This window comes from Microtus oregoni, unplaced genomic scaffold (assembly GCF_018167655.1).
Source record: "Microtus oregoni isolate MIOR12 unplaced genomic scaffold, Mior012 000003F_ref0000135, whole genome shotgun sequence".
NCBI lineage: Eukaryota > Metazoa > Chordata > Mammalia > Rodentia > Cricetidae > Microtus > Microtus oregoni.
Genome location: NW_024543062.1, coordinates 51,704,390 through 51,730,031, shown reverse-complemented (window position 1 = coordinate 51,730,031; position 25,642 = coordinate 51,704,390). Strand labels below are relative to the sequence as shown.

The 25,642-nt window shown below is 45.6% G+C and overlaps 1 protein-coding gene across 1 annotated transcript; it reads left to right on the top strand.

Annotated features, from left to right (window-relative positions):
• The first annotated feature begins 1,865 nt into the window (after positions 1 to 1,865).
• Ddx18 (DEAD-box helicase 18) lies at positions 1,866 to 17,461 on the top strand. The gene is made up of 13 exons (XM_041646175.1): positions 1,866 to 2,003; positions 3,761 to 4,051; positions 5,314 to 5,421; positions 7,261 to 7,396; positions 7,652 to 7,752; positions 7,844 to 8,158; positions 9,106 to 9,245; positions 10,098 to 10,259; positions 11,571 to 11,723; positions 12,624 to 12,737; positions 14,237 to 14,293; positions 14,523 to 14,700; positions 15,629 to 17,461. The coding sequence occupies exons 1-13, from the start codon at positions 1,919 to 1,921 to the stop codon at positions 15,769 to 15,771; spliced, it is 1,983 nt and encodes a 660-aa protein (XP_041502109.1). The 5' UTR covers positions 1,866 to 1,918; the 3' UTR covers positions 15,772 to 17,461.
• Positions 17,462 to 25,642: the final 8,181 nt, after the last annotated feature.

The following is a 25,642-nucleotide window of genomic DNA, read 5'->3' as shown; positions in this document are numbered from 1 at the left end:
GGTTTAAGGAGCCCAGGAGAAAATTTAAAGAACAGAATAAGTAAGGCACAGCCTGTGTAAATTAAATGCCGCAGAGTGTATATGTGGGTGTTAATCAAAGGATGTGCTTGGATGTTGTACTAATAGTCAGGGTTCTCTAGAGTAACTGAACTTATAGAATGAGTATCTCTCTCTGTGTGTATGCATATATGTGTATACATATATATGTATATACATATAAGTGTATACACATGTGTGTATGTAATGTATTATATATATATGTATATATATATTCATGTATACAGAGAGATCTATTGAAACAGCTTACAGGCTAATCCAGCAATGCTGGCTGTTAACAGAAAATCCAAAACTCCAGAAGTTGCTCAGTCTGCAGGCTGGATGTCGCGGCTGGTCTTCAGTATATGGCAGAATCCCAAAGAAGTAGGCTTCAAAGCCAGGGAAGGAATGGGTGTGCCAGCAAGGCAAATGGAGCAAAAATGGAGGGCAAGCAGGCAAAGAGCAAAAGAGAAGCAGAAGGTGTGGCCCACATTAAAGGTGTGTCTTCAGCCTCACGATCCGGATCAAAGTCATGGTCTTCCCACCTCAAAGGTCTGGACTAGAAGTGAATTCAGCAAAAACCAAGCAAAAGTAATCTCTCACATTCCAGATGTGGCCAAGTTGACAACCAAAAATTGCCATCACAGATGTCACTTTTCAGGCACTATCCACTTTGAGGTCATTTCTCCCGGGCCTCAGTCTCACTGGATGCTGGCCACTGAGTCGCACCACAAATGACTTTCTTTCTATAGGGAGCAGATGGAACTCGGGTCTTTGTGCTTTCGAGGCAATCACTTTCCAGACTGAACCGAGCCTTCTCCCCAGCCCCAACTAAAGTACTTCTACACCTTTAGCAGCTGGGTGGTAGCTCAGTTGGTATAGTGGCTGCCTACGAGGTCCTGGGTTCAATACCCAGCCCTGCAACACTGAAGATTCCATCTGCATGTCATTCCCAGTCTAGCACACAGACAGACACACACACACATGCACACGCACAGTACACACACACACACACACACACACACACTTCACCCAAATGTCCATTCTGAATTATCTTTCTCAGTTCCCTGTCAGTGTGTGTTCTATAACTGTGTTTCTGCCTTGATGGAAGTCCTGTAAAAAAAAAAATCCAGTCTTTTAATCTATGGAGTTTAATCATACAACTACCACAAAACTAGCACTAAATAAATAAATATTTTAGAAAGCCCTGAATTATGTTATGAGGAAAGACATTTGTGTAATACAGTGCCTAAGCAAGAAGATTCTTTTTTGTTTTTAGGGGGAGGGACTGGCCTAGACCCTGCCATGTGAACCAGGCTGGTCTCAAATTCACAGAGATCACTTGCTCTATCTCCCGAGTACTGAGTTTAAAGGCGTGCACTATCATGCCCGCCAACCAAGCAAGAAGTTTTAAAAACTTAATTGTGCTTGGGAAGCAGAAGCAGGCAGATCTCTGTGAGTCTGAGGCCAGCCTGGTCTACAAGACCCAGGTCAGTCAGGGCTACACCGAGAAAACCTGTCTTGAAAAATCAAAAAAAAAAAAAAAGTGTTCTGACCGGATACTGGAACCACTCTAGCAGTAAAGGGAACAGAATCTGAGTGAGGAGGAATTCTGTCTTCCACTCAGCCGTTTTGTTAGATCTCATTCATAAAAACTCAAACTGCTTTTGTCTTGCCGCGCGCCACGAAAGGCGAAAATGTTCACAATGCGTCCTCCACGTCCCGAGGGGGCGCTGCGAGGAACTCGATCTCCAAAGGGAACCGTTTTCGCCCGGAAGCATTTCTGCCCCACGGTCCTCTGGGTCCCGCGACACGCTTCCGAGTTCCGACTACGCACGTGCAGCTACTGCTCAGTGCAGCCTGCTAGCGCGGCCCGGCAAACATGTCGCACTTACAGATGAAACTCCTGCGCAAGAAGATCGAGAAGCGGAACATCAAGCTGCGGCAGCGAAACCTGAAGCTGCAAGGTGAGCTGTGTTGAACCCCGCGTTGGCGAGTGATGTGGGGAACTCCGAAACTCCGCCGTGCGCCGGGTAGCTTCCGGCGGGCTCCTAGGCCGCCTGGGTCTCAGCACCCAGTGGACCTTTCGTTGATTCCAGCCTTTGCCCGCGAGGGTTTCTCGGTTCAGGGTCGCAGCCGGAGAACTCGGGTTTGCTTCCCAGGCTTATGCTGGCTGGGCATCCAGCAAAACCCATCTATTACCCTTCGTTTTAGACTCCCCCATCATCTTTAGGCCCCATATAGAACTTTAGGTCTAGGTACTATCCATTTTCTGGCTTTAGGTGCTGGATCTCATCTCCCGCCCAAGCTTAGCAATTCTTTTTCATTTCTCTTGACTTTCCCAACAATAATGATACTGCTTTCTTCTACCGTTTGTTCAAGTCCGTTCTCTTATTTCTGCAATGATCCTCATCACATGTTAAACGCAGAGCCCTCCCTGTGTTCTTGGTTCTTGTCTGACCCAACTTAGCTTGTAAATCCCTTAATGTCTTGTTTTTGGCACCGCACCTCAAATGAAAAGTTTATACAGATGTCACCTTTCTTGATGCAGTTTCTGTAGCTTGTTAAGATTTTCTGTAAGATATAAATCGATGGTCCCCAACCTTCCTAATGTTGCGACCCTTTAATACAGTTCCTCATAATAATGCAAATATCTGATAGGCGACCTGGGGAGGGTCGCGACACACAGGCTGAGAGTCGCTGAATAAATCCTCTGGGATGTGTTGGGGCATATTGTCACGTCCCACATAATATTCAACAGATAGTTATTGAAGGAAATCGGAGGGGGCGATGGATTTAAAGGCAGCTCCTTCATTTAGTTTCTGTAGAGTAATTAATACTAATTAGTAGCTGCTTGGTGTGGGTAAAGTAAAGGTCGTGTCGCTTTCATTCTCCTTCTATCAACAGGGAAACTTTGTAGAGCTAGTTTGGGGCTTTGAGTAAGTGGTTTTTATTAACTGAAGTTTTAGTTAATCTAAGTCCAGGAAAATTGGGTTTGAATGATGTGAAATTATGTAATCAATAGTTGTGGGAATACGAAGTGAATGCCATTGGTTATGTTTATCAAATACTTAATGTTAGAAATATGTCTTTTCACCAGGCGGTGGTGGTGCATGCCTTTAATCCCAGCACTCAGGAGGCTGAGGCAGGCAGATCTCTGTGAGTTCAAGGCCAACCTGGTCTACAAGAGCTAGTTGCAGGACAGGCTCCAAAGCTACAGAGAAACCCTGTCTCAAAAACCCAAAAAGGAAAAGAAATAGGTCTTTTCATGGCTGTTTTCTAATTCCATTGATTTAGTTATGTGACATTGTTAGCATTTTCCTGTTACAGATTTCTGTATAGCCTTAAACAGATAAGGTCTTTTTTCTTTTCTTGTTTTTTTCAGGGTTTCTCTGTGCCTCCTGGAACTTGCTTTGTAGACCAAGCTGGCCTCAGCTGCACAGACTCCACCTGCCTCTGCTTCTGCTGGAATTAAAGGCATGGACCACAATGCCGAGATGAGATAGGGTCTTTTGAAGTTAAAAAATAAAGCAATTGCTTTTCTGACCTTTTTCCCCTAAAGAAAATGTGCCTTTTCTACAGTAGAGCACCAACAGCAGTGAGCGCAGAAGGGAAACTACATGATTGCAATTCTAGAGACCTTGAAATTTCTCTCTGGGAGGTCGGTGTTGTTTGATAAGCTTAGTCTTCCGTGTTAGAATGTACCTTCTGTGTTTTTAAACAGAAGCATCAAACACGAGCCTATACCAACCTTCCAATGAAGATGTGCCCAAAGAAGAGGTAAAGGTCAGAAAAGTTAAGAAAGCAATAAAGCATGCTGCAAGGGTGGGCTCAGCAGAAGCACAAAGTGGAGGCATGCCTGAAGAGACAGTGGAAAACTCGAAAGTTGAAAAGTTACCTCAGAAACCTACTGCTTTAACCAATGGAGAAACAGCAGCAGCGCCATCTCCTGATTCAGAATCAAAAAAGAAAAAGAAGAAGAAAAAGAGGAAAATGGCAAATGACGCAGAGCCTGGTAGGTTTGTTTTCTTTGGCCGTCTGCCGTTTGGGTAACTTTTCAGCTATGGCTCGTGTCCCTTCATCGCAGTGTGTGCATTATCCCCTGTGTGCACCTGTGTATGAGAGACTAGCCTGGCAGCTAAAAGACATGTTGTTGTTGGAGGAGTGAGGTGGGTTTTAGTTTTTTCCCAAACTTGTGTCATGTTTTTAAGTTCACTAACCTTGGAAAAAACTGACATTTGGTAATAATTTCTTTAGTTTTTAATACTCTACTAAGGAGTTTGGTGAGCAGTTAGTGGGGCTTTTTAATTAAACTGAATATACCATGGCATAGTGTTTGCATTCCACATATTTCAGAGTTTCAGAACTTTAATTGACAGTGTGGATCTTGTCTGGTGATGGGAAGTATCTCTGTGAGCATTTTTGTCTGAAGGTACTTGCTAATTTTATAAGGTACCTCATGTCTTTTGCCCTCTCCCCAATATGGAGGCTTCTTTGCAGAATATGTAAAATAACATGAAGGAAAGTTGTGAATATAAAACACTGGTTTCCAAGTGAGCAGAAAGTACGGGGCAGGGTTTAAAGAGCAGGAGGCAGAAAGGGGAAGGTAAATTCTGGTGAAGAGATGAGCCTTCTGTGGAGTGAACAAATTGAGGTGGGGTGAGCCAGGTCAGCAACCCCTCCCTGCTCACTGGAGCCCAGTGTGCAGTGATGAAGAGGCGTGAGTGGAATGTTCTGGACAGTAGGTGGGAGCCATCCTGCAGAAGTTGAATATGAAAGTGAGAAGCTAGAAGGCTCTGCCTCTCCTCCTTCACTTACAACTCCACAGCCATCCCGTTTCTATCACCAGTTAAGGAGCCATTGCCCTCTTCCTGTGTGGGAACAGGGAGAGCCCCACACTCCTAATGTTCGTCTTCAAAGCAGAAGTGACTTACAGAATGTAAAGGCAAGGGGAGAAAATGCTGGTGTCTGTAGGAATTTAAGTTAAAATTGCTTTAATTGCACATGTGCTACTTTCGTCATGATGTGTGAGGCTGTCCTGATATTACTCATTAAGGATAATGTAATACATTTTAAGTAACTTTAAAACATTGTTTTGTTTGTAAATCATTTATGCCTCAAAGTTTTAAATATTGAGCAAGGTTCTTCCTGAAAAAGGTTTCTAACAAATAAATGTTGAATGTTAAACTTTGAAAAGTATTCTTTTGTTCTCACTTGTTATTTTAATAACAAAGTAGGTTTTATTTACTTTTTTGTTTGTTTGCTTTTTAAACCAAGACACCAAAAAAGCAAAAACTGAAGAAAGCACTGTGGCTCTTGAAACAGAAGATGCTGTGGAGAAGCCAGATGACAAGGAAGTGCCCAGCCTGCCCCTGGGGCTGACAGGTGATGGCTTGGAACAGTCACTTTTCTCTGTTGCAATAATTGTCAGCAAGCAATGATTTTTATAGCTTTGTGCTGTTTTCTTTTATCTTCTCCTGTTGATACCAAGACACTTTTTCCATCTTTTTCTTTCTCTGTGTTCCTAATAGCTTCTGGGATCCTTAAAGTTCAAGAATTTAGATTAGAATTTATTGTTCTAATCAGATTTGACTTGGGGGATTTTGTTCGATTGCTTTATTCCTTGTTAAAATACTGAGGTTGGGCCATTTTAATACTTAATCAAGATTGCTGAATTGATCTGATGGTATAGTACTGAGCACAGCCTACAGAGAAAAGAGAAAAATAGACAAGTTATAGAGGTGGTTCTCAGCCTGGACAATTTTTCACCCCAAGTCAAGCAACTAACTCTTTTGGTTTCTCCAGACAGGGTTTCTCTGTAGCTTTGGAGCCTGTCCTGGAACTAGCTCTTGTAGACCAAGCTGGCCTTGAACTCACAAAAATCCGCCTGCCTCTGCCTCCCAAGTGCTGGGATTAAAGGCGTGTGCCACCACCACCTGGCTGCAAATAACTCTTAATGTCCAGGTTAGCAACAAAAGTTCTACACTCCAAGTATCTGATTGGGACAGTCTACTGACATCGAGAATGTGGGGGTCAGGTGCCTTGCAGCATCAGGATACATAGGACAGCCACTTGCCTGGCATACACAAGGTCCAGAATTTCACATGCACCTAAAGAGAGTTCTCTGGCCACCTTTATTACCTCAACTCATATTATAGGCCGAACAAATTGTAGGTCGAAGGATTTGTTTGTGGACTGGGATTGTCACATTACCTACACTGGAAACCTTGCCTGGTTACAGGAGGTGGCTAGTTCAGGCTCTGTATTCCCCAGTGCTAGGAGTCTTATGCTCAGAACTCTTATTTGGCCTCTAGTTGGGCAAAATCATAAAACAAAGCCTATTTTATAAAACTAGTATAAACCTATTGCTTTATCAGATGCCACACTGAAAATGCAAATAAAGATTTGGGACTGGGCAGTGGTGGCACACGTTTTTAATCCCAACACTCGGGAGGCAGAGGCGGGCAGATCTCTGTGAGTTTGATGCCAGCCTGGTGTCTACAAGAGCTAGTTCCAGGACAGGCTTCAAAGCTACAGAGAAACCCTGTCTTGAAAAACCAAAAAAAGAAAAAAGATTTGGTTATGGGTGTGTTTTCCCAGAACTGGAAGGAAGAAAGCCTGGGAGTTGACCATCAGTCACAAGTAAGGACCATCATTACTGCCAAGCCGAGAAGCCACAGCTGATCAGGGCATGGCTGAATGTCCAGGCCATGGGAGTGCTCTGGTGCTCTAACTACTAAAGAGCCACGGGGTGCTGTGCTTTCTTAGGACTCTTGTTGGAATCAGGTTGTTTACTTTTTTGGTTGGCTTTAGGCTTCAGTTTTTATTATGCTTAATTTTTATACTTTTTAAATATCTGTGTACTTTCCCAGCATTTATGTATGTGCACTGTGTATGCCTGGTGCCTGTGAAGGTTAAAAGTCATTTTACCCCTGGTACTGGAATTCTGGATGGTTAAGAGCCACCATGTGGGCGCTGAGCCTCACCCGGGTCCTGTGCAATAGCAGCAAGTGCTCTTAAGCACTGAGCATCTCTCCAGCCCCGATGTTTACATGTTGATTTCTCTGTGGACTATTTTCTCATTAGTACCTGTTAGCAGTGATTGAACCTTAATCTCCTCATACTGTGAGACGCTCTTCTAAGAATTGGCATGGTTTTAGGCAGCCGTGCCAGCACTCACTTTGAACAGACCAGCTTGCTGACAGTGAACAATCTTCCATATAGGGGCTTTTGAGGACACTTCGTTTGCTTCCTTGTCTAACCTCGTCAATGAAAACACTCTGAAGGCTATAGAGGAAATGGGCTTCAAGCGCATGACTGAGATCCAACATAAAAGTATCAGGCCACTTCTGGAAGGCAGGTATGGTTGACATTGATACTGGGGCATTCCTGTCTGTTCTTAAGACTGTGCGGTGGTAAAGGAAACGTGTGTGTTCCACTGATTGTTCCCTCTATGTATTCGTGCCTGGCTTATGTTAAAGGCCGAGATGGCTAGGCAGGGAACTGTGTTTTGGAATCCTCACACAGTGCCTAGAACCTGCTCATAGCTTGTGGTGGGTGTTCAGTATGCATCTGCATGAGTCGAATGAACGTCCTTCTCTTCCACAATATTAAGGGATCTTCTAGCAGCTGCTAAAACCGGCAGTGGCAAAACTCTGGCTTTCCTCATCCCTGTGATCGAGCTCATTGTGAAGTTAAAGTTTATGCCCAGGAATGGTAAGTGTCTGTCTCTTTGTGCTGTAATTAGTCGGAGGTAAGCCTTGTAAGAACCTGTGGCGATGGCCTTCTGTCACCTTTTGCCTTCCAGGAACAGGAGTCCTGATTCTCTCTCCTACCAGAGAACTGGCCATGCAGACCTTTGGTGTTCTTAAGGAACTGATGACGCACCATGTTCACACGTACGGGCTGATCATGGGTGGCAGCAACAGGTCTGCTGAAGCGCAGAAGCTCACCAACGGCATCAACATTGTCGTGGCCACCCCCGGCCGGCTTCTAGACCACATGCAGAATACTCCAGGGTTCATGTACAAGAACCTTCAGTGTCTTGTTATTGATGAGGCTGATCGTATCTTGGATGTTGGATTTGAAGAGGAATTAAAGCAAATTATTAAACTTTTGCCAGGTAAGTAGGTGGCATCTGCATGGGACTCACAGGGGTAGTAAGAGGTATGTGGTTGGAGATCTTAAAGGGAAAATGTTTTAATAACCAGAATTTTCCTGTGGCTACGTGAGCAGTTTATGCCTGTCATCTTCAGAAGTAATTTGAAATGCATCTTCTTACAACACATTACCATTTCATAAGCAAAAATGCTAGTTCAATAGTTTTAATGTAAAGATTCCTTGTAAGGGTTGAGCTTTTTGGCTGAGTCCCTCCTCTGCTGTCATCCGCTCTTATCTCCATATGGCACAGATACATAATTTAAAAATAATAAGTAAACCATTTAAATTAAAGTCTGTAATTTTTGATATTCTAACATGTGTAGCCCTTGAGAATCATAACTGCAAGCACAATGATGGGCGTGTCCTCCTCAAGAGTTCATGGCCACTGCAGTCCCCTAGCCCCACCCACACAAATAAGTTCTCTTTCTGCTGTTGAGCAGCTTTCTCGGTCCCTGTACAGGAGCCCACGTTTTCCAAATCTTGAAGGTATAGTGAGCGGCAGTGTGTGCTCCTCTTTTCCCGTCCAGCATCTTGTAGATGCGCGGTGATGCTGCCCTGTGAGTGCAGCATGTCTGCTCATTTCAGCTGCTGGCAGGTGTGTGTGCTGTGCGCAGCTGTTGCATTTCCGTAAGCATTGACTACAAGTTGCGTTATATAGCTCCTTTTCTCATGAATAACTTCACGACGGTATTGATGGTGACTGGGAAGCCCTAACTACCCATTCCTTGGTTTAATTTGCTTAGGATGGATTGGATTTGTTCATCTCTCCCAAGTTACTATGTTTATAGATGATATCTGGGGAGTCCATACCAATAACATATCCCCTTTCAGGAAATTCTGCTTAAAGTGTGATCATGAAGTGATTATGAAATTCTTTGGAAGGTTTGGATGATTTTTGTGTTGTTTCAGTACGCAGGCAAACCATGCTCTTTTCTGCCACACAAACTCGAAAAGTTGAAGACTTGGCAAGAATTTCTCTGAAAAAAGAGCCATTGTATGTGGGTGTTGATGATGATAAAGAAGTTGCCACAGTGGATGGACTTGAGCAGGTACTGTTAATAAATAGCTTATACATATTACAGAGTAAATAAGTAAAGCCCTGTAGGGTCTCCGTGTGCCCTGGTGCTTGTTCAGAGTGATGAACAGAGCAAGTGGATTGACAAACATAAGTCAGCGCAACAGACATGGGTGTGATGTCTCTGAGTTGCTTATAAAGTACTGTGAAGTCAGGGGAAGCCAGCATCTGTTGATGCTGCTTTTGTGGGAAGAAGCATCTGTTGCTGCTGATTGCAATGCAGCTAGAACTTGTTTTTAGTAATCTACATAATGGGAAAATATGTATAGCTCATTAAAAACAATAAAAAAATGAAAAAAAAAATGCTCCCTATAAGGTGCCAGGGAAGTTGGGTGATAGAGAGGAAGCTAACATGGAGGAGTGAGTGCATTGCTGTGCAAGGTAGAAAAGAGGTGCCAGGTCTGAGTTAATGGAGACAAGTTTAGGAATTGTATGTTTGAGAGTGAATGCCTATGAAGTCAGGTGTCTTCATGATCACTCACCATTTGAATATTGAGGGGAATCTAATTTGACCCCTGGGCTTGCAGACTTAACTAATCTAGGTAGCCAGCTTGACGCACTAATCCCATCTCCTGAGCATTGGGACTACACAATTACCCAGCGCTCTTACATGGATGGCTGTTGGTCCTCAGCCTTTTACCTGCTGAGCTGTCTTTGTATCTCCAAGGTAAAGCCTTGATAAGTAAATAGTTCCATATAACTGGAGTTGGTGTAGTCTTTAAATGTGGCAGAAAGGCCTGGCGGTATATTGCTATATTCAGACACATTTTGTTACTTAATGAAGCTAAAATGCCTTGTGAGTAATCTGTTCACTGCCCCTATTCAGGGATATGTTGTGTGTCCCTCTGAGAAGAGGTTCCTTCTGCTCTTCACATTCCTTAAGAAGAACCGGAAGAAGAAAGTGATGGTCTTCTTTTCGTCGTGTATGTCTGTGAAGTACCACTACGAGCTACTGAACTACATCGACCTGCCTGTCTTGGCCATCCATGTAAGTGGTGGCAGGGAGCTTGTTGAGAAATGGGGGTAAGCCTTTGTATGACGTTCTGTTCACTTTGGGATGGAGGAGTGGTTCATCTTCCAATGGATGATCAGGTAGGGAGGGGACAACGGTCTGAAAGCAGCTGCTATTACTTGAAGAAGACTGGGCGGTGGGAGGGCCTCACAAGGCTCTGCCCCTCTCTGAGGCTCTTTAGGAAGCTAATGGTGGTTTGAGTGACATTTCTTTAGTGGGGTAGCACTGGTTGGGTGCTCACTTGCCTGCAAGTAACCCTCACGTGTGCTCTTGTAAGCTCCCTGGATCACACAGACGTGAAAGCAGAAGGGCATTAGTTAGAAGAGGAAAGAATCTGAAGGGGTGGGAGGGGATGGAGGAGGGTGATGGGTCAGTGTGATTGGAGTATGGAAGTTGGCACTGAAGGTTATAACTAAACACAGGTAAGTACAGGCTAATAAAATCTGAAAAAGAAAGTACTTAAAAAGGAGTAAGTGTTGTAAGGAGAGCGGGCTGCATCCCACCTGACTCCTGGCTAGCTTAACCCCCAAAATAACCACATGGAAATTGTATTAATTTAAACACTGCCTGGCCCATTAGTTCTAACCTCTTACTGGCTAACTCTTACATATTTGTTTAACCCATCTCCATTAATGTGTATCGCCATTTGACTGTGGCTTACCGGCATGAGTCTAACCAACGTCCATCTCGGAGAGGAGAGCCATGGCGTCTGCCACACTGCCTTTTTCCTCCCAGAATTCTGTTCTGTCTACTCCACCCACTTAAGGGCTGCCCTATCAAAAGGCCAAGGCAGTTTTCTTTATTCAACTAATGAAAGCAACACATAGAAAGAAGACATTCCTACACCATTTCCTCTTTTTCTGTTTAAACAAAAAAGAAAGGCTTTCACTTTAACATAGTAAAATTACATGTAACAAAACAGTTATCAAGCAAGAATTACAGTTACAATATTTATATCTATTTTATCTTTTATCATAACAAAGGAAAACTGTAACTATCTATTCTTCAACTCCATCAAAGACTCGGGAAGGATATAATATTACCTAAGTAAATAAGAAGTAAGCAACTTCCAAAACTCTAGAAATGACAGAGACATCTCCCTGCCTGGACAGTCACCCAAGAGACACCATCCCTTTCACAGGCTTGGGATACAGTTGGAGTCATAGGGCTTGGGCCCGAGTAAGCTTGTGCTAAAGTGTGGTAGCAGCTCCGCAGTTGACTGGTTTTACATTGAACTCTCACAAACAACTTGAATGGGTTTTGTGCTCTTGTTGCTTTTGAATCTAGGGAAGGCAAAAGCAAAATAAGCGAACAACCACGTTCTTCCAATTCTGCAATGCAGATTCAGGGATACTGCTGTGCACAGATGTGGCAGCCAGAGGGCTGGACATCCCTGAAGTCGACTGGATTGTTCAGTATGACCCTCCCGATGACCCCAAGGTAACATGTGTCTTCAGAATGGGTCTATGTGTAGGAGTGCACTTGCTGCTCAGGGAGACATGTCATTTCACATCCATGACGCTTAACCTGTACAGAGCAGCTGCTTGGTCCGCTGTAGAGTATTACTGGTGTTAATAAGTGTCAGGGACCTTAGGGGTATATGTGCAAAGAGGTTTAAGGGGTATCTGTGACTTTTAAGTTAGGAACACAAGATCCTTGGACTGGTGTGTCCAGCTGGTTTCAGAAGGAAATAGCAATTATGTAAGGAAGTAGATAAGTAAAGGTCAGTAATGTCTGTAGTAGAATGGGTACCCGTGTAAAGACCAGGTAGAGTACAATACATCTGTAACCCCAGCAGTGACAGGAGGATGGAGACAAATGGGTTCCCAGGGCTTGTGCAGCAACCTAACTGAAACAGCAAGCTCCAGGTTGAGAGATACTGCCTCAAAACAAGAAGGTAGAGAGTATCTTGGTCTACACTCTGACTTCTACACATAGGTGCATACACCACACGTGAAAGGGGTGCTTTGAAGAAGCAATGAGTTATAATAAATTGTTGACTAGCATTGAAACATAATTTTCATAGAGAGCTATTCTGAAGATGAACTACACCTTATAGTTAATCTTACTAGGTAGTATTTGGCTTGTGGGGCTTCCTTTACACGGTGTTAATATGGCTGGTGTGTGCAGCTTATCTTGTGTTCGTGTCTGTCCCTGCTAAGGGGTGATATCTGCAGAGGGAATGCTGGCCCAGTGTGTGGCGGGTGTGGTGAGGGTGAAGTTGGCCCTGCCCTGCCCTGTGATTGGCATGCAGGTGTGCTGGCATGCTTCCGTTGATCACAGGACGGAGTCTAAATGCTGAATGTGAACTCATAACCCAGCTTTTCTGCCTCACTACAGGAATACATTCATCGTGTGGGTAGAACGGCTCGGGGCCTGAACGGAAGAGGGCATGCCCTGCTCATCCTGCGCCCTGAAGAGTTGGGTTTCCTTCGTTACTTGAAGCAATCCAAGGTAAAGGCGTTTGTTTGGGAAACCCTGAGTTGGGAGGAAACTCCCACTGTGAGGACTCTCCCCAGGTGCCATCTCTGTAGATGTTGACTGAAGTTGAGGAGATGCTGTCATAACAGGTACAGAGTCACTAGGTGAGATGGCATGTGCTCCTGGCACAGGAGGCATTGACAGGAGGAACGGGCTCAATCCCCAGCACTGTTGGAGTTCTTTTTTCCAGTTCTCTGCAGCCCTGGTCAACCCTGCCCGCTCCCCTAGCATCCCTGCAGTCTGCTGTGCAGATCTCAGAAGGGCAGCAGATCTGTGCCCTTGTGCACCAGCCTCCCTCCCTTGACTCTTTCCCCAGGCTGCCAGTGCTTTTCCATCTCAAGTCTCCCTGCGCAGCTCCTGCTTCAGCCCTCAACTCAGCCTCCTACTGCTCCCTTCGGGGCTGACACTGCCCTGGCTCTGCTCCTCTCTGCCTTTTTGGAAAAGTGCTTTGCATATATTCCAGTCACCATCTGCTCAATCCCCAGCTCACCTGTCTGCCCTTATCTCAGCCTGCCAGAACAGAATGCATCCAGACTGCATTGGCCTCCTTCTTGATAGGCCTAGTGGGTACATGGCGGGCCAGCTTGTCCCTGACTGGCACCATGACACCTTCCTAGCACAGTCTTACCATGTGCATTTCCCCTTCCTGTAATAAGGCACAGTTTCTGAAATTGCCCTGAGGCCTTTGCACTCTCCTTGCTGTTCTTTCTGGATCTCCACAGGACACTGATTTCAGTGAATTGTCTGTCTCCAACCCTCTGTGCTCCCAGCACCCAAATGCTCCATTACTTACCTGCAGGCAAGCTCTTTGAGGGGAAGGCAGGAGGTTCTTACAGACCTGTTTTCTTCCCCAGTCCATAGCACAAACACAGTTTCTGTGCTTTCCTAGTTAAGTAAGAGGTGATAATGAATCCTTGGGGAGCTAGAGTCACCAGGCTTGGTATCACAAGCCTCAGGCACAAGGCAGAGCGGTATTAAAGACCCTCTCCTGGTATAGAGGGGGAAAAAAGTAGTTATCCCTGGTATGGATTACATAACTGTAATCCCAGCAGTCAAGAAGCAGAGGCAGGAGGGTCTCAGCAAGTTCAAGACCAGCCAGGACTACATAGTAAAACCCTATTAGGAAAAAGGGGGAAAGTAGTCATTTATCACCCTGAATGTCACAGTCCTGGAAATCTTAGGGGTAGAGCTTTAGTGGCCCCTGCCTCTGCTCATTTCCTCCTATCAGCTTTTGAAGAGGAAGAAATGTAGGCTCCCACGGCGTATTCATGTCAACTCAGCAGGCCAGAGATGGAACACCTAATGACAAGAGGCAGCAAGCAGCAGATCACACAGTCCCTGTCCTGGGGTTCCATGAGCCCGGGAATCTCCAGCGCTGCCCCCTTGCTGTGGCTACTGATGGGACACTTACAACCTTTTATGCAGCTAAACCTGAGTTCCCTCTTACTAACACCTGAACTTTGTTTCTCTAGGTTCCACTGAATCAGTTCGACTTTTCCTGGTCTAAAGTTTCTGATATTCAGTCTCAGGTATGCTTTTTGTGTAGTCTTCCGAGGGGAGAGGTCACCTGTCAGTGCTGCCTTACGGAGTTCACAGTCACTCCCCCAGGCTCCCTCCCACTTGCAGATGATGCTGCTCTTAAGGTTCCTTTCCACCTGTTTTCCCCAGAGTTCAAAGCCAGATCAAGTGTACAAAGACGAGTGGTTTTGTAGGATAATTGTTCTAATAGTTGAAATCTGCCCTTTTTCTTTGTTTTAGCTGGAAAAGCTGATCGAAAAGAACTATTTTCTCCATAAGTCCGCGCAGGAAGCATACAAGTCCTACATACGAGCCTACGACTCCCACTCTCTCAAGCAGATCTTCGATGTGAACAACTTAAACTTGCCTCAGGTGGCTCTGTCCTTTGGCTTTAAGGTTCCTCCCTTCGTTGATCTGAGTATCCTTTCTTCGTTATTTATTACAATTTATTGCAATTACAGGCCTTAGCGGGGTGTGGGTCTTAGCAGTGAGTTGGAACGGCTGCCGGCCAAAGGCTCTGATGTTCATCCTAGCCTGTGTCTGTCTGCAGTAGCACAGAAGGGGTCGGCAAGGACTTGTCACTGGGCTGGGCATTACCAGGCTAAGGTAGCTCAGGATTTAAATCTCTAAAGAACTAAGGATGGCTCAGTGGATATAAGCATTTTCCCAGCAAGCCTAGCAACCCAAGTTTGACCCCCAGGACCCATGGTGGAAGGGGAGAACCAAACATCTCCAAAGGTTGTAGAGCACTACATCCATACACACAGAATGATATTGAGCAGGGCAGTGGGGGGTACCACTGTCAGTGAGAGGCAGGTAGTTATTTGTGTCTTCGGTGTAAAAGCAGAAGTAGGAAGCAACTAGAGAGAGTTGGGTAAGAGCTTTCAAGGTTCCTGGCCTCGTACGGTCATCAGAAGGTTATTTATCTATAAGGAAATGGCAAGGCTAGCCACAGAAAACAGACCTAAGCCTTGCTCCAGGTAAACAGCAAAGGAACCTCCCAGGTGGTTCCATTGCAATCGTGTGTGTGTGTGTGTGTGTGTGTGTGTGTGTGTGTGTGTGTGTGTGTATTGGCTATTCAATATGAGGAAGGCTGCTTTTAATTATGCTGCAGTAACTCGTGAGGGAAATCCGGGACAGATTGGTTAAAGTCATTCCTGTTCATTTTTGTGTACAAGCTCTCTCTCACTCCTGGTCTCATGCATGTTCATTGCCCGGCCTCAGGTCCCACGTCTCCGTTTGTCAAGCAGAGAGTGGCACAGGGGTAGTGCTGGCCATGTTGAGGTTTTCTCTGATGCAGCTTGGAGTCCTCTTTATTGCTTCGCCTCCTTAACATTCATCTGTAGACGTGAGCAGCCATGATGGCAAGCTTAAAAAGAGAGGAGGTGGCGGTGGATTTGGCTACCAGAAAACAAAGAAAGTGGAGAAGTCCAAGATCTTTAAACACATCAGCAAGAAGACAGCGGACCGCAGGCAGTTTTCTCACTGACAGGAATGGCTTTCTACCTGGACTTTGCCCTAATTTCCCCCTTTCTCTTTAAGAAGGAACTTTTTAAAATCACCTTTAGGATTTTTTTGTCTTTACTATGAATGATAATTTTTATTTTTAAATACTCCCATAAAAAATCGTGTCATTGTTTTAACGTCTTTTATAGCTTTCCTTTTTGGTATAAGGAGGGACACAGTGATGGACAAAATAGGCTGGATTTTTATTTCTTGAACGTTAGCAATAACCTGGAGCCCCTGAAAATGCCACACGTATGTAAGGGCAAAGACTGTTGGGAGTAATTGGTGCACACCTTAGTGGTGCCGCTGCAGCTGGGATGACTCGGTGGGTAATCAAGTGCTGCTGCACAGATCCTGAGTTCAGCATCCATGGAAAATGCTGAGCATGGCAGCGCTTGTAACTCGAATGCTTTGGAGACAGAGACAGGCAGGTCCTGGAGTTTCCTGGCCAGCTGGTCTAGCCAAATACCATTCCATGTTCAGAGAGAGACCCTGTCTCAGCAGCGAAGGTGGAATGCAACTGAGGAAGCTATAGGTAACTTCTGGCCTCTACATGTGCACGTAGGAACGTGGACATAAGGTAGTGCCGCTTCTGTTGTATATTCCTGACTTTGTTTTTCAAGACAGGGCCTCTCCGTAACTGTGGAGCCCGTCTTGGAACTCACTGGCTAAAGGCTGGCCTTTAACTCTCAGAAATCTGCCTATCTCTGCCTCCCCGGAGTACTGGAATTAAAGGCGTGTGCTTTAATAACCACCAGCTATTCCTGACTTTTTAACAGTGGGATTTTATTGGTTGGCTTTTGTTTTGGTTGCTATCCCCCCCCCCAACACATAATTGGGCTGTGGAGATGAATAATCTGAGTTCAAATCCCCAGAAACGACTTAAAATACAGTCGTAGTAGGGCCTAAATACTTCCAGCATTCCTAAAGCAAGATGAGAGGTAAAGACAGGTGAATCCTTGGATGACTGAGGTCCGCCAGAGATGACTGCTGTGTAGCCCGTTTTGAAAGTCTATTCCAGCTGACGGGGACTACACATAGGTATTTGGGGCCCTATTGTAGCCCCAAGTATTTAAAGCAACAGAGGTAAAGTGCTTGCCACACTAGTAGAGATCCCTGGCGCACAGGTGCCTGGTAGACATAGCCGCCCACCTGTGGCATTATCAATGAATCTGGGTGTGAAAGAAGAGCCTGTCTCTATGTGGAGTGATTATTAGCCTCAGACGTCTGTTATACACACGAAAGTGAGAAAACAGAATGGTAATGCTCATTTAGCTTCTTGACAGCACACCTTGGGGTGAACTTCCTCCAGCTCAATGCAGTGGACGAACCCAACCCACCAGCACTCTGAAACATCATCCTGGACGGTGCTTGGCGTTAGGTCAGAGCTGACTTCCCGAGAGCCCCATAAGCAAGTCTGTTGAACAGTGGTTCAGTCAGATCTGAGTCCTTGCCCTCTAGAGTGTTCTGGGTGGCCTTTAACTACAAAGCTGTATTTTATTGTCCTTTGAAATTTGAAGTTGCCAGATGCCACTAAATTCTGGCTACTTAGCTTCTTAAGTTTCTAACACCTGGCACTTAATAATTATGTCTTCATGAGCCTTTCTTAAATTTTTATTTAATTGTGTGTATACATGCCTGTGTGTGTGAGTACAGTTGTCTTCATTCCCTGCAGACAAGACACTGAGATTGTCTTCCTCAGCCCCGGGGGGTTGTTTAGCTGACCACTGGTGGGGCAGGGAACCTGCTGAGTGCTTCTCGTCTAGTTGGGTTTGTAAAGTCTTGAATCCCCATATGTAAGTATCTAGATGAACCTTGTCTGCCCTGACCATCTGTGTTTTTTGACAGTCTCATTGTGTAACTCTGCCTGCTGCTTGCTATATAGACTGAGCTGGACTCACATCTGCATCTCACCTCTGCCTCCTGCCTCACACCTGCATCTACACCTCTGCCTCCTACCTCACACCTGCGTCTACACCTCTGCCTCCTGTGTGCTCATCATGGCCATGGGTACCTGGCACTCTGCTGTGATCTTGCTCAGTTGAAAGACCGGCACTGTAAATGGTGTAATATGTGTAGTCATCCACAAATAATTGTCCTCAGGAGGCAGATGCTCGCTTGCCAGAGGAAAGCAGCTGTACCTTTGTTTGACAGCCTTGTGTGGGAAGAAGCAGCTATGGGCAGCCTGGGATTGCTCATTTGTGCCCCATTCAGTCTGTGGTTGGTACCCACACAGGAGATAAAACATTTTCCTTGGCCCTGTGCCTTTTGGAAGGAAGTCATCCCCTTGATTCAGCATCCATGCCTGTGATGGGAAGGAAGGTTTTTGGTTTTGAGTTTGTATGCAGCATCTAGACTTCCTGTTTGCAAACCATACTGTTCAAGTCCTGGAGGACTGCTAAGGTCACCTGTGGTGGCTAATAATGACAGTCAACTTGGTAGGATTTAGGTTCACTGTGAAAACACCTTAGGATGTTTCCAGAAAGGTGTAACTAAGGAGGGAAGGCCCACTTGACAGCACCATTCTGTAGACTGCCGCCCTGCGGTGCATCAGTGTTTGCACCTCCAGCCCCTGACACAGATGCTTTGACCAGCCGCTTCATGCCACTCCTGCGTGCCTTCTCCACTGCGGTGGACTGTGCCCTCTGACTGCAAGCTACAATAAGCCCTTCTTTTCTTTAGTTGTTCTTACCAAATACCTGGTAGGAACCAGTGAGGAAAGTAACTAGTCAACTCCATCAAGAAAGCCATTTACTTTCCTGAGACCTGGTCTGAACCAGCCAGATACACCTGCCCACGCTGAATCAGACAGATTGAAGAGCAGAAACAGGATAACCACTTCCGGTGCTAAGGCTGTGGCTTTGGGAACAGCTGGTTCCCACTGGACAGCCAGGCAGTAACTGTACTTGACATCACATTGGCAGCAGACATACCTACCCACTCCGGTTCCGAAGTATTTTCCAAGCTGGTTCTCTACAGCCATTCAGTATAGTTTGTCAAACAAGGTGGGCCACATCTGTAATCCCAGGACCAAAACTTCAGGGACATCTGCTACATAGCAAGTTTGAGGCCAGTCTGGGCCTCCTGAGAATCTCAAAACTAAGAATATTTTTTTTCCAGTTCTCTTATTTTTATTAAATTTTTAGGCAGGTTCTCTGTCCAGGCTGACACCAAACTGATTGTGGATGACCTTGAACTTCTGATCTCCCTGCCTCCTGGAAGGCTGGGATTACTGTAGTATTGGTGAATTAATGCGCACTAGGCAAGCACTCTACCCACTGAGCAACATCCCCAACCCCAGGTCCCTTTTTAATCACTCTGGTTTTGTATTCAAAGAACCCAAAGATGCAGCTCTTAGGATTTGCTTTCTGTCTGCTATTTGTGAGTTGGTCCGGCTGCTCTGCATCCCTGCTTTCTGGGGCCACAATGCCTGAGCTCAGGGAAAGGAGTTAGTTTCAAGCAGCTGGCCTTTGGAACATCGAGGCCATGTACACATCAAAGGAAACACATGAGGTAAGCTCGGCCTGGAAGAGCCTGCCTGGATCTTAAGTTTCAAAGGTATTAGGGAGTGGAAATTTTGTCATCGCTCCGCCTCTGTGGAGATTTATCAATCATCTGGAGAAGGACAGAGCAGAGAACATGAGAGCTTCTAAGACAGCAGCTTGCTGCATCTTTGAGCAGCTTACAGTGAGACATGAGGAAGTGACTCCCCCTCTCTGGATGGTTTTTTCATTCATAAGAAGGGAGGAAGAATGATAGCCCAGGGATTACATGCATGGTCAAGCCATGAGCTCACAGAAACCAAAGCTGCCAAAATCAGCAAACAGAAAAGGTCCTGCTCCTCACACCTCTCCATCAAGTAGACTTTAGGATGCTTTATGCCAAGAAGCTGCTGCAAGGAGCCTTGGGGGCTAGTAAGATCAGGATGACTCAGCGGATAAGGACACTTGCAGCCAATCCTGATGGCTGGAATTTGATACCCAGGACCCACAGGGTGGAAGGAGAGACCTAACTCCTACCCTACAAATTACTCTCTGAATTCAAGTGTGTTGTGGCACGTTGCACACTCGTGTGCACACATGATTTCTTTTGATTATTTATTACATATACAGTATTCTGCCTGCACCCCAGAAAAGGGCACCAGATTTCATTACAGATGAAAGCATGTGGTTGCTGGGAATTGAACTCAGGACCTCTAGAAGAGCAGTCAGTGCTCTTAACCACTGAGCCATCTCTCCTGCCCTGCACACATAATTCTTAAAGGAGTCTTTCAATACTATTAGTTTTCCCTGATCCCCCCATGTTGCAGCAGAGGGCCTCAGATATGCCCAAACCAAAGAGGACAGCTACCTTGACAGGACCTGAGTTGGCAGAGGCTACTTGGGCAGTGGATTTTTTTGTTTTTGTGGGGAGGCACAAAGCAGAACACCTGAGTGACATATTTTCAGGCCCTCTCCTGCTCAGAGCTCTGGGGAGATGGATCTGACCCTATGCTGACCAGGCTCTGAGCTAAGTATGGCCTTGAGCTTCTCTGATCTTCCCTCCTCACTCAGGAGCACTGGGATTTCAGGCATGCGCCACACCTGGTTTTCCTGAGCGAAACCCTTCCTGTGCCTTGCCTTCTGCAAGCATTCAAGCAAACCTGAGATGCACCGGAGCTGAAACTCTTCCACTCCTGACTAAGGCTGGCTGAGGTGGCCTTTTGTCCTCTGTTCTTCCCAGAGAAGAATGATGACTGTATCCAAAGACACAGGCAGGAGAAGCCACGAGCACCAGAGTGCAGATGTAGGGCTATGTCGGGGAGCAAAGATTAGCCCCAAGCCTGATGCTGCATAGAGCTGCTGACAGCAGATGCCACAACACCAATGCCCTTGACCTCATTTTCATAGCATGTAATTGAGAGTCTAGGAGGAGGGGGGTCAGGAGTTCAAGACCAGCCTCATCTATATAGTGAGTTCCAAAACCAAATAATGGTTTTGATATTAGATGATAATCTTTGACTGTTCACATGAACACACTGCAATTTCAATATCTTTATGAGGCTAAAGGTCAGAGTAAGGGGTCAACCAGATGTCTGGATAAAGACACTTGCTGCCAAGCCTGACCACCAGAATTTGATCCCTGATCCAACCATTGTGGAAGGAGAGAACCTGCTCCCACAAGTTGTTCTCTGACCTCTACACAGGTGCACTCCCCACACTTGCAAATATATATATATATATATATATATATATATATATATATATATTTATGTATATATTCAAGATCAGAACTCAAGATGTGGTACCAGAGAAATCTGAAGAATGGTACATCTGACTTTGAATAGGTGATGGAAACAGGCCACGCCGTGTGTGCGCTAGAACTGGAACAGGGAAGGAAACAGGCGCTCTTCAGCACCACTGGAAGCCTAGCTCTTCTGACTGTTGGGTAGGATGGAGTGTGTGGTGTGCGTGTGTGTGCGTGTGCGCGTTTATATGTGAGGGTACATGAGTCTGTGTGCGTGAGTGTGTAGAGACTAGAGTGGACAGGTTGATAGCAGGTGTGTCCTCTGTCACACCACGTATTACTTTTTGAGACAGGGTCTTTCACTGAACCTTGATATGAGCGATCTGACAGACTGGCTGGCCAGAGAGCTCTGGAATCTCCTTGTCTGCACCCCTCCCACTGAGGTTACTACATGGATATTCTTGTGTATGTTCATATGTGCATGTACCATCACATGCATGTGGAGGGCAGGGGACAACTAGAGGGAGTCACTTCTGTCCTACCATGTGGGTCCCATTGTTCGGGACTTGCTGCCTAGACAGTGGTACCACCAATGGTCTGTGTATTCCTACACCAATTTACAAAACAATCTCCCCACAGACATTCCTTTTAAAAAAAAATATTTATCTATTATGTATACAATATTCTGTCTTGTGTGTCTGCCTGCAGGCCAGAAGAGGGCACCAGACCCCATTACAGATGGTTGTGAGCCACCATGTGGTTGCTGGGAATTGAACTCAGGACCTCTGGAAGAGCAGGCAGTGCCCTTAAATGCTGAGCCATCTCTCCAGCCCCCCACAGACATTCTTGCCAATGTGATCTAGATAATTCCTCAGCAAGAGTCTTCCCCCAGGTGGTTGGTTCTAGGCTGCTTCCAGATTACAATTAAAACTAGTCAGGACCGGAAGTCTGGCCTCTTTACAATGATTAGTTCATTTTCCCCCAAATATGGAGGTGAGATGATTTGAGAGCAACATAGAAGGAATTGGACACACTTAGAACAGCAACACCTTCCTGAAGGAACTCGGTGACCGCACAGTGATCGATGCCACAGCCTCAAACCCTAACTCCTGCTACACCCCACCCTCCTTGTTTCCAAACCAACACAATTGAAGTATTTGGTGATTTAATTGTGTAATTCCATCACAGCACTTCTCTGCTGTCCCCGTGGTTCTCCCAGAGTCCAGGCTCTCTTCTTTCACCATTGGTCTAGTTGTGATTGTCATCTGTCATGCTTTGAATCTTGAATGCCCACCCCAGACCAATAAATAAATAAATAAAGTCTACACAGAGTTATTGAAAAGTCATGGAGAAAAATATTTTTTGGTTTTTTTTAATGAAGTTTAATTTATTTCTTTATATGTGTATCTGTGTGTCTGTCTGTCTGTGGTTAGCAATATAAACCTGAAAGAGTGGGGCCTAAAAATGAGGTGGACTAAAGTCTCATGCAACAGCCAACTTTATTCAGAACGTCAGACAGTTTATACTCTAAGTGTTAAGAGTCACATGAGTAAACTGTTCAGCTGCAAGGATAAGGATAAGGTAAGCCACATGTGGCCAAAACAAACCGTATTTTTCCATGGAGGCATATAAACAAGCAATAATAGCCAGTTGTAATGAATAACATAAAGGAAGCACACTCCCATCCGATACTCCTGGGAGTGGACACAAGAGCACATTATAAGAACAATTCTGTGTTTTTGAAGAAACTGAGGTCACAAGACTCTTATCTATTTTTTTTTTTTGGAATTTTCTCACAAGCCCTCAGAATTCTCACATGATTCCATTCTTGAACCATGTTCCAGCAAGTGTGTAATTGCACATGTGTGTGCATACCACAGAGGTCAGAAGAGAGCATTGGATCCCCTGGAGCTGGAGTTACAGATATTCGTGAAGCACCCAACATTGGTGTTCAGAACTGACCTGACCTCAAATCCTTTGCAAGAGCACAAAGAACTCTTAACTGTCAGCCATCTCTGCAGAGCAGCAGAAGCTCTTCAGGTTATCGGAGACCTACTTTTCCAATGGACATAAGACTGTGGAACCCTCATCTTTGTTTTGCTTCTTGCTCATGTGGCTTTGCCTTGTTGTATGCTCATGTCTCATGTGTCTTTCTGTGCATGTGATATTTGAATGGAAAATCATGACACATCATTAGTCACTGACTTGTGCTGCATCATCCTGTTAATGTACATTTCTGTTAAGACTTAAAAGTTTGTGTTTATTTGCATTTATGTGTTTACCTGTGTTTATGTGTATATGGATGCCGAAAGAGGTCAGAAGAAGGCAGTGGATCCCCTGGAGCTAGAGATGCAAGTGAGTGTGAACTGTCCAACATAGGTGCTAGGAACCAATCCAGTTTGCAAGAGCAAGTAGTCTTAACCACTCAGCCAGCTCTCCAATCCCAGACTTCCTTTTGTCCATGAAATTGCTTCTTCTGCATCCAACTCCTCTTGACTATTGCAAGTCAGGTCTCCTAGACCACACATGTTGAGATTAATTAATTTCCTGGTTTCTTGTGGGTGGAAATCAGCTACAGGGAGTGAATGGAAATTCAAGCCAAGGGAGAAGTTTATATTATTCATTACAGCTGGCTATTACTGTTTCTTTATATGCCTCCATGGACACCCTTTCAGCGGAAGTTTGAGGATGCTCTCCAGTGGAATGACGTACCGACTCATCTTAAGTTGGAGTAAAAGATCTAGGCTTGATGGCCTATGTTACAACAGATGGGCCATTTTTAGAAGGTTTTGCAGTTCAAGAAGGGGCATGGATGGCGGTTGTTTATTACAGCTTTCCAGCTGCCAGGGCAAGAAATTCATCAATACTTTAAGAGAACATTGGTGTCAACACTGGCGACCTAAAAAGAAAGCAGGACAAGGAGGGGGAAGAGAGCAAAGAGTCCTTCATTTCTCTCTTTGTCTACATATATTCATGTATGTGGTGGGGTACACGTGGAGGTGAGAGGGCAACTTCAGCTGTCATTCTGTAAGCATTATCCACTTTGTTGAAGCAGGCTCTCTCACTAGCCTGGAACTCCCCAATGTGACTAGGTAGACTGGAGGTCTGGAGCTAGCAAGCCCAGGAAACCACCTGTCTCCTACCTCCGCAGCCTTGGGGTAACAACCATGTGCCAATCATAAGCAGTGTGTTAGCTACAATTGTCGATTTGCTGAGTTCTGGAAGCACCTGGGAGATGGGGCTGTAGGGTAAATGACTGGGTTGAGAAGGGAACTTCTTCCCACTGTGGGTGATACCATCCCCTGGCTGGCATCCTGGTCTGCACTAAACGGAGGCCGCAAGCTGAACACAAGTGTCCCCCATTCTCTGCTTCCTGACTGGATGCAGCGTAACCAGCTGTCTCTAGTTCCTGCTGCCGTTCCTTCCTTACCACAGTGGACTGTAACCTTGATTGTGAACCAGAAGAAACTCTCTAAGTTGTTTTTGTGTGGGTATTTTATCACAGCTAAGGAAAGCAGCTAAGACACTATGCTCTTGTACGTGAATTCTTGGGTCTAACTCAACCATTCCTGCTTGCAGGGCAAGCACTTTACTGACTGGGCTACCTCCCGCTTATCCTTCCTTCCTTCCTTCCTTCCTTCCCCTCCCCTCCCTTCCCCTCCCCTCCCCTCTCCTCCCCTCCCCTTCCCTCCCCTTCCCTCCCCTCCCCTCCCTTCCCCTCTTCTCCCCTCCCTTCCCCTCTTCTCCTCCCCTTCTCTCCTTTCCCCTCCCCCATCCTCCCCTTCTCTCCTCCTTTTCCCTTCCCTCCCTTACCTCTCTTTCTGGGGTCTAATTGGGAGCATAGTGAAACAAGCTCCCTATCAAAGGAGGTGAGTGTCCATATTGGTTACTCACCTGGAGATGTGTTAGAATACCTTGACCAAAGCAGCTCAGGGAAGAAAGGGCTTATTTTGGCTCTCTAGAACTGTGATTTGATTCTCTAGAACTTTGATTCATCCATCCTGGAGAAGGAGGTATGGCAGCAGGAGCGTAGGTTTGACCTGACAGGAAACAAAGTGCTCCTGACAGGAAACAGAGTGCTCGTTCTGTCTGCACACAGGAAGCAGGCCTAGGCTGTAAGTCCTCAAAGTCCACCTTCAGTAACTTTTCCTCTCACAAGGCTCAACCTCCTAAACATCCCCAGATCTTTCTAACTATGGTGCTGATGAAAAGCTTTAGAGGCCGTGGAGGATGAACTCTTCCCTCCTGGTCAGCGTTGGACGCACCTTCTGTTTCCCTGGTCACTCTAGAAAAGTAAACATCAGCCTAGCCTCTCTTTATTGGTCCTCTTGCTTGGAGCACCTCTGGGCTTAGGTGCAGACATGGCATTCTGATCTGCTCCAAGATTAGAACATCACACTGTTGTCTCCTTCCTTAAGAGATGAGTTAGCTGGGACTGTCAGTCACCTGGCCAGGAGTCCGGTACCCAGTAAAGCTGATTCAACCTGAGAAGACGTAAAGAGATGGGAGGAGTAACCAGCCTCTTGATAAGATGCTGCTCATGCTTCATTCTGTTGTGAGCGAACACTCTGATGTTTGTCAGTTCATTCGCTGGCCTGCTCTCTGATTTAGGTTTAGCTAGCTTTTTT

Coding starts and splice junctions, on each gene's coding strand:
- Ddx18 (XM_041646175.1), top strand. CDS start 1,919: ATGTCGCACTTACAGATGAAACTCCTGCGCAAGAAGATCGAGAAGCGG. Junction 4,052..5,313: donor GGCAAATGACGCAGAGCCTG/GTAGGTTTGTTT, acceptor TTTTAAACCAAG/ACACCAAAAAAGCAAAAACT. Junction 9,246..10,097: donor CAGTGGATGGACTTGAGCAG/GTACTGTTAATA, acceptor GCCCCTATTCAG/GGATATGTTGTGTGTCCCTC.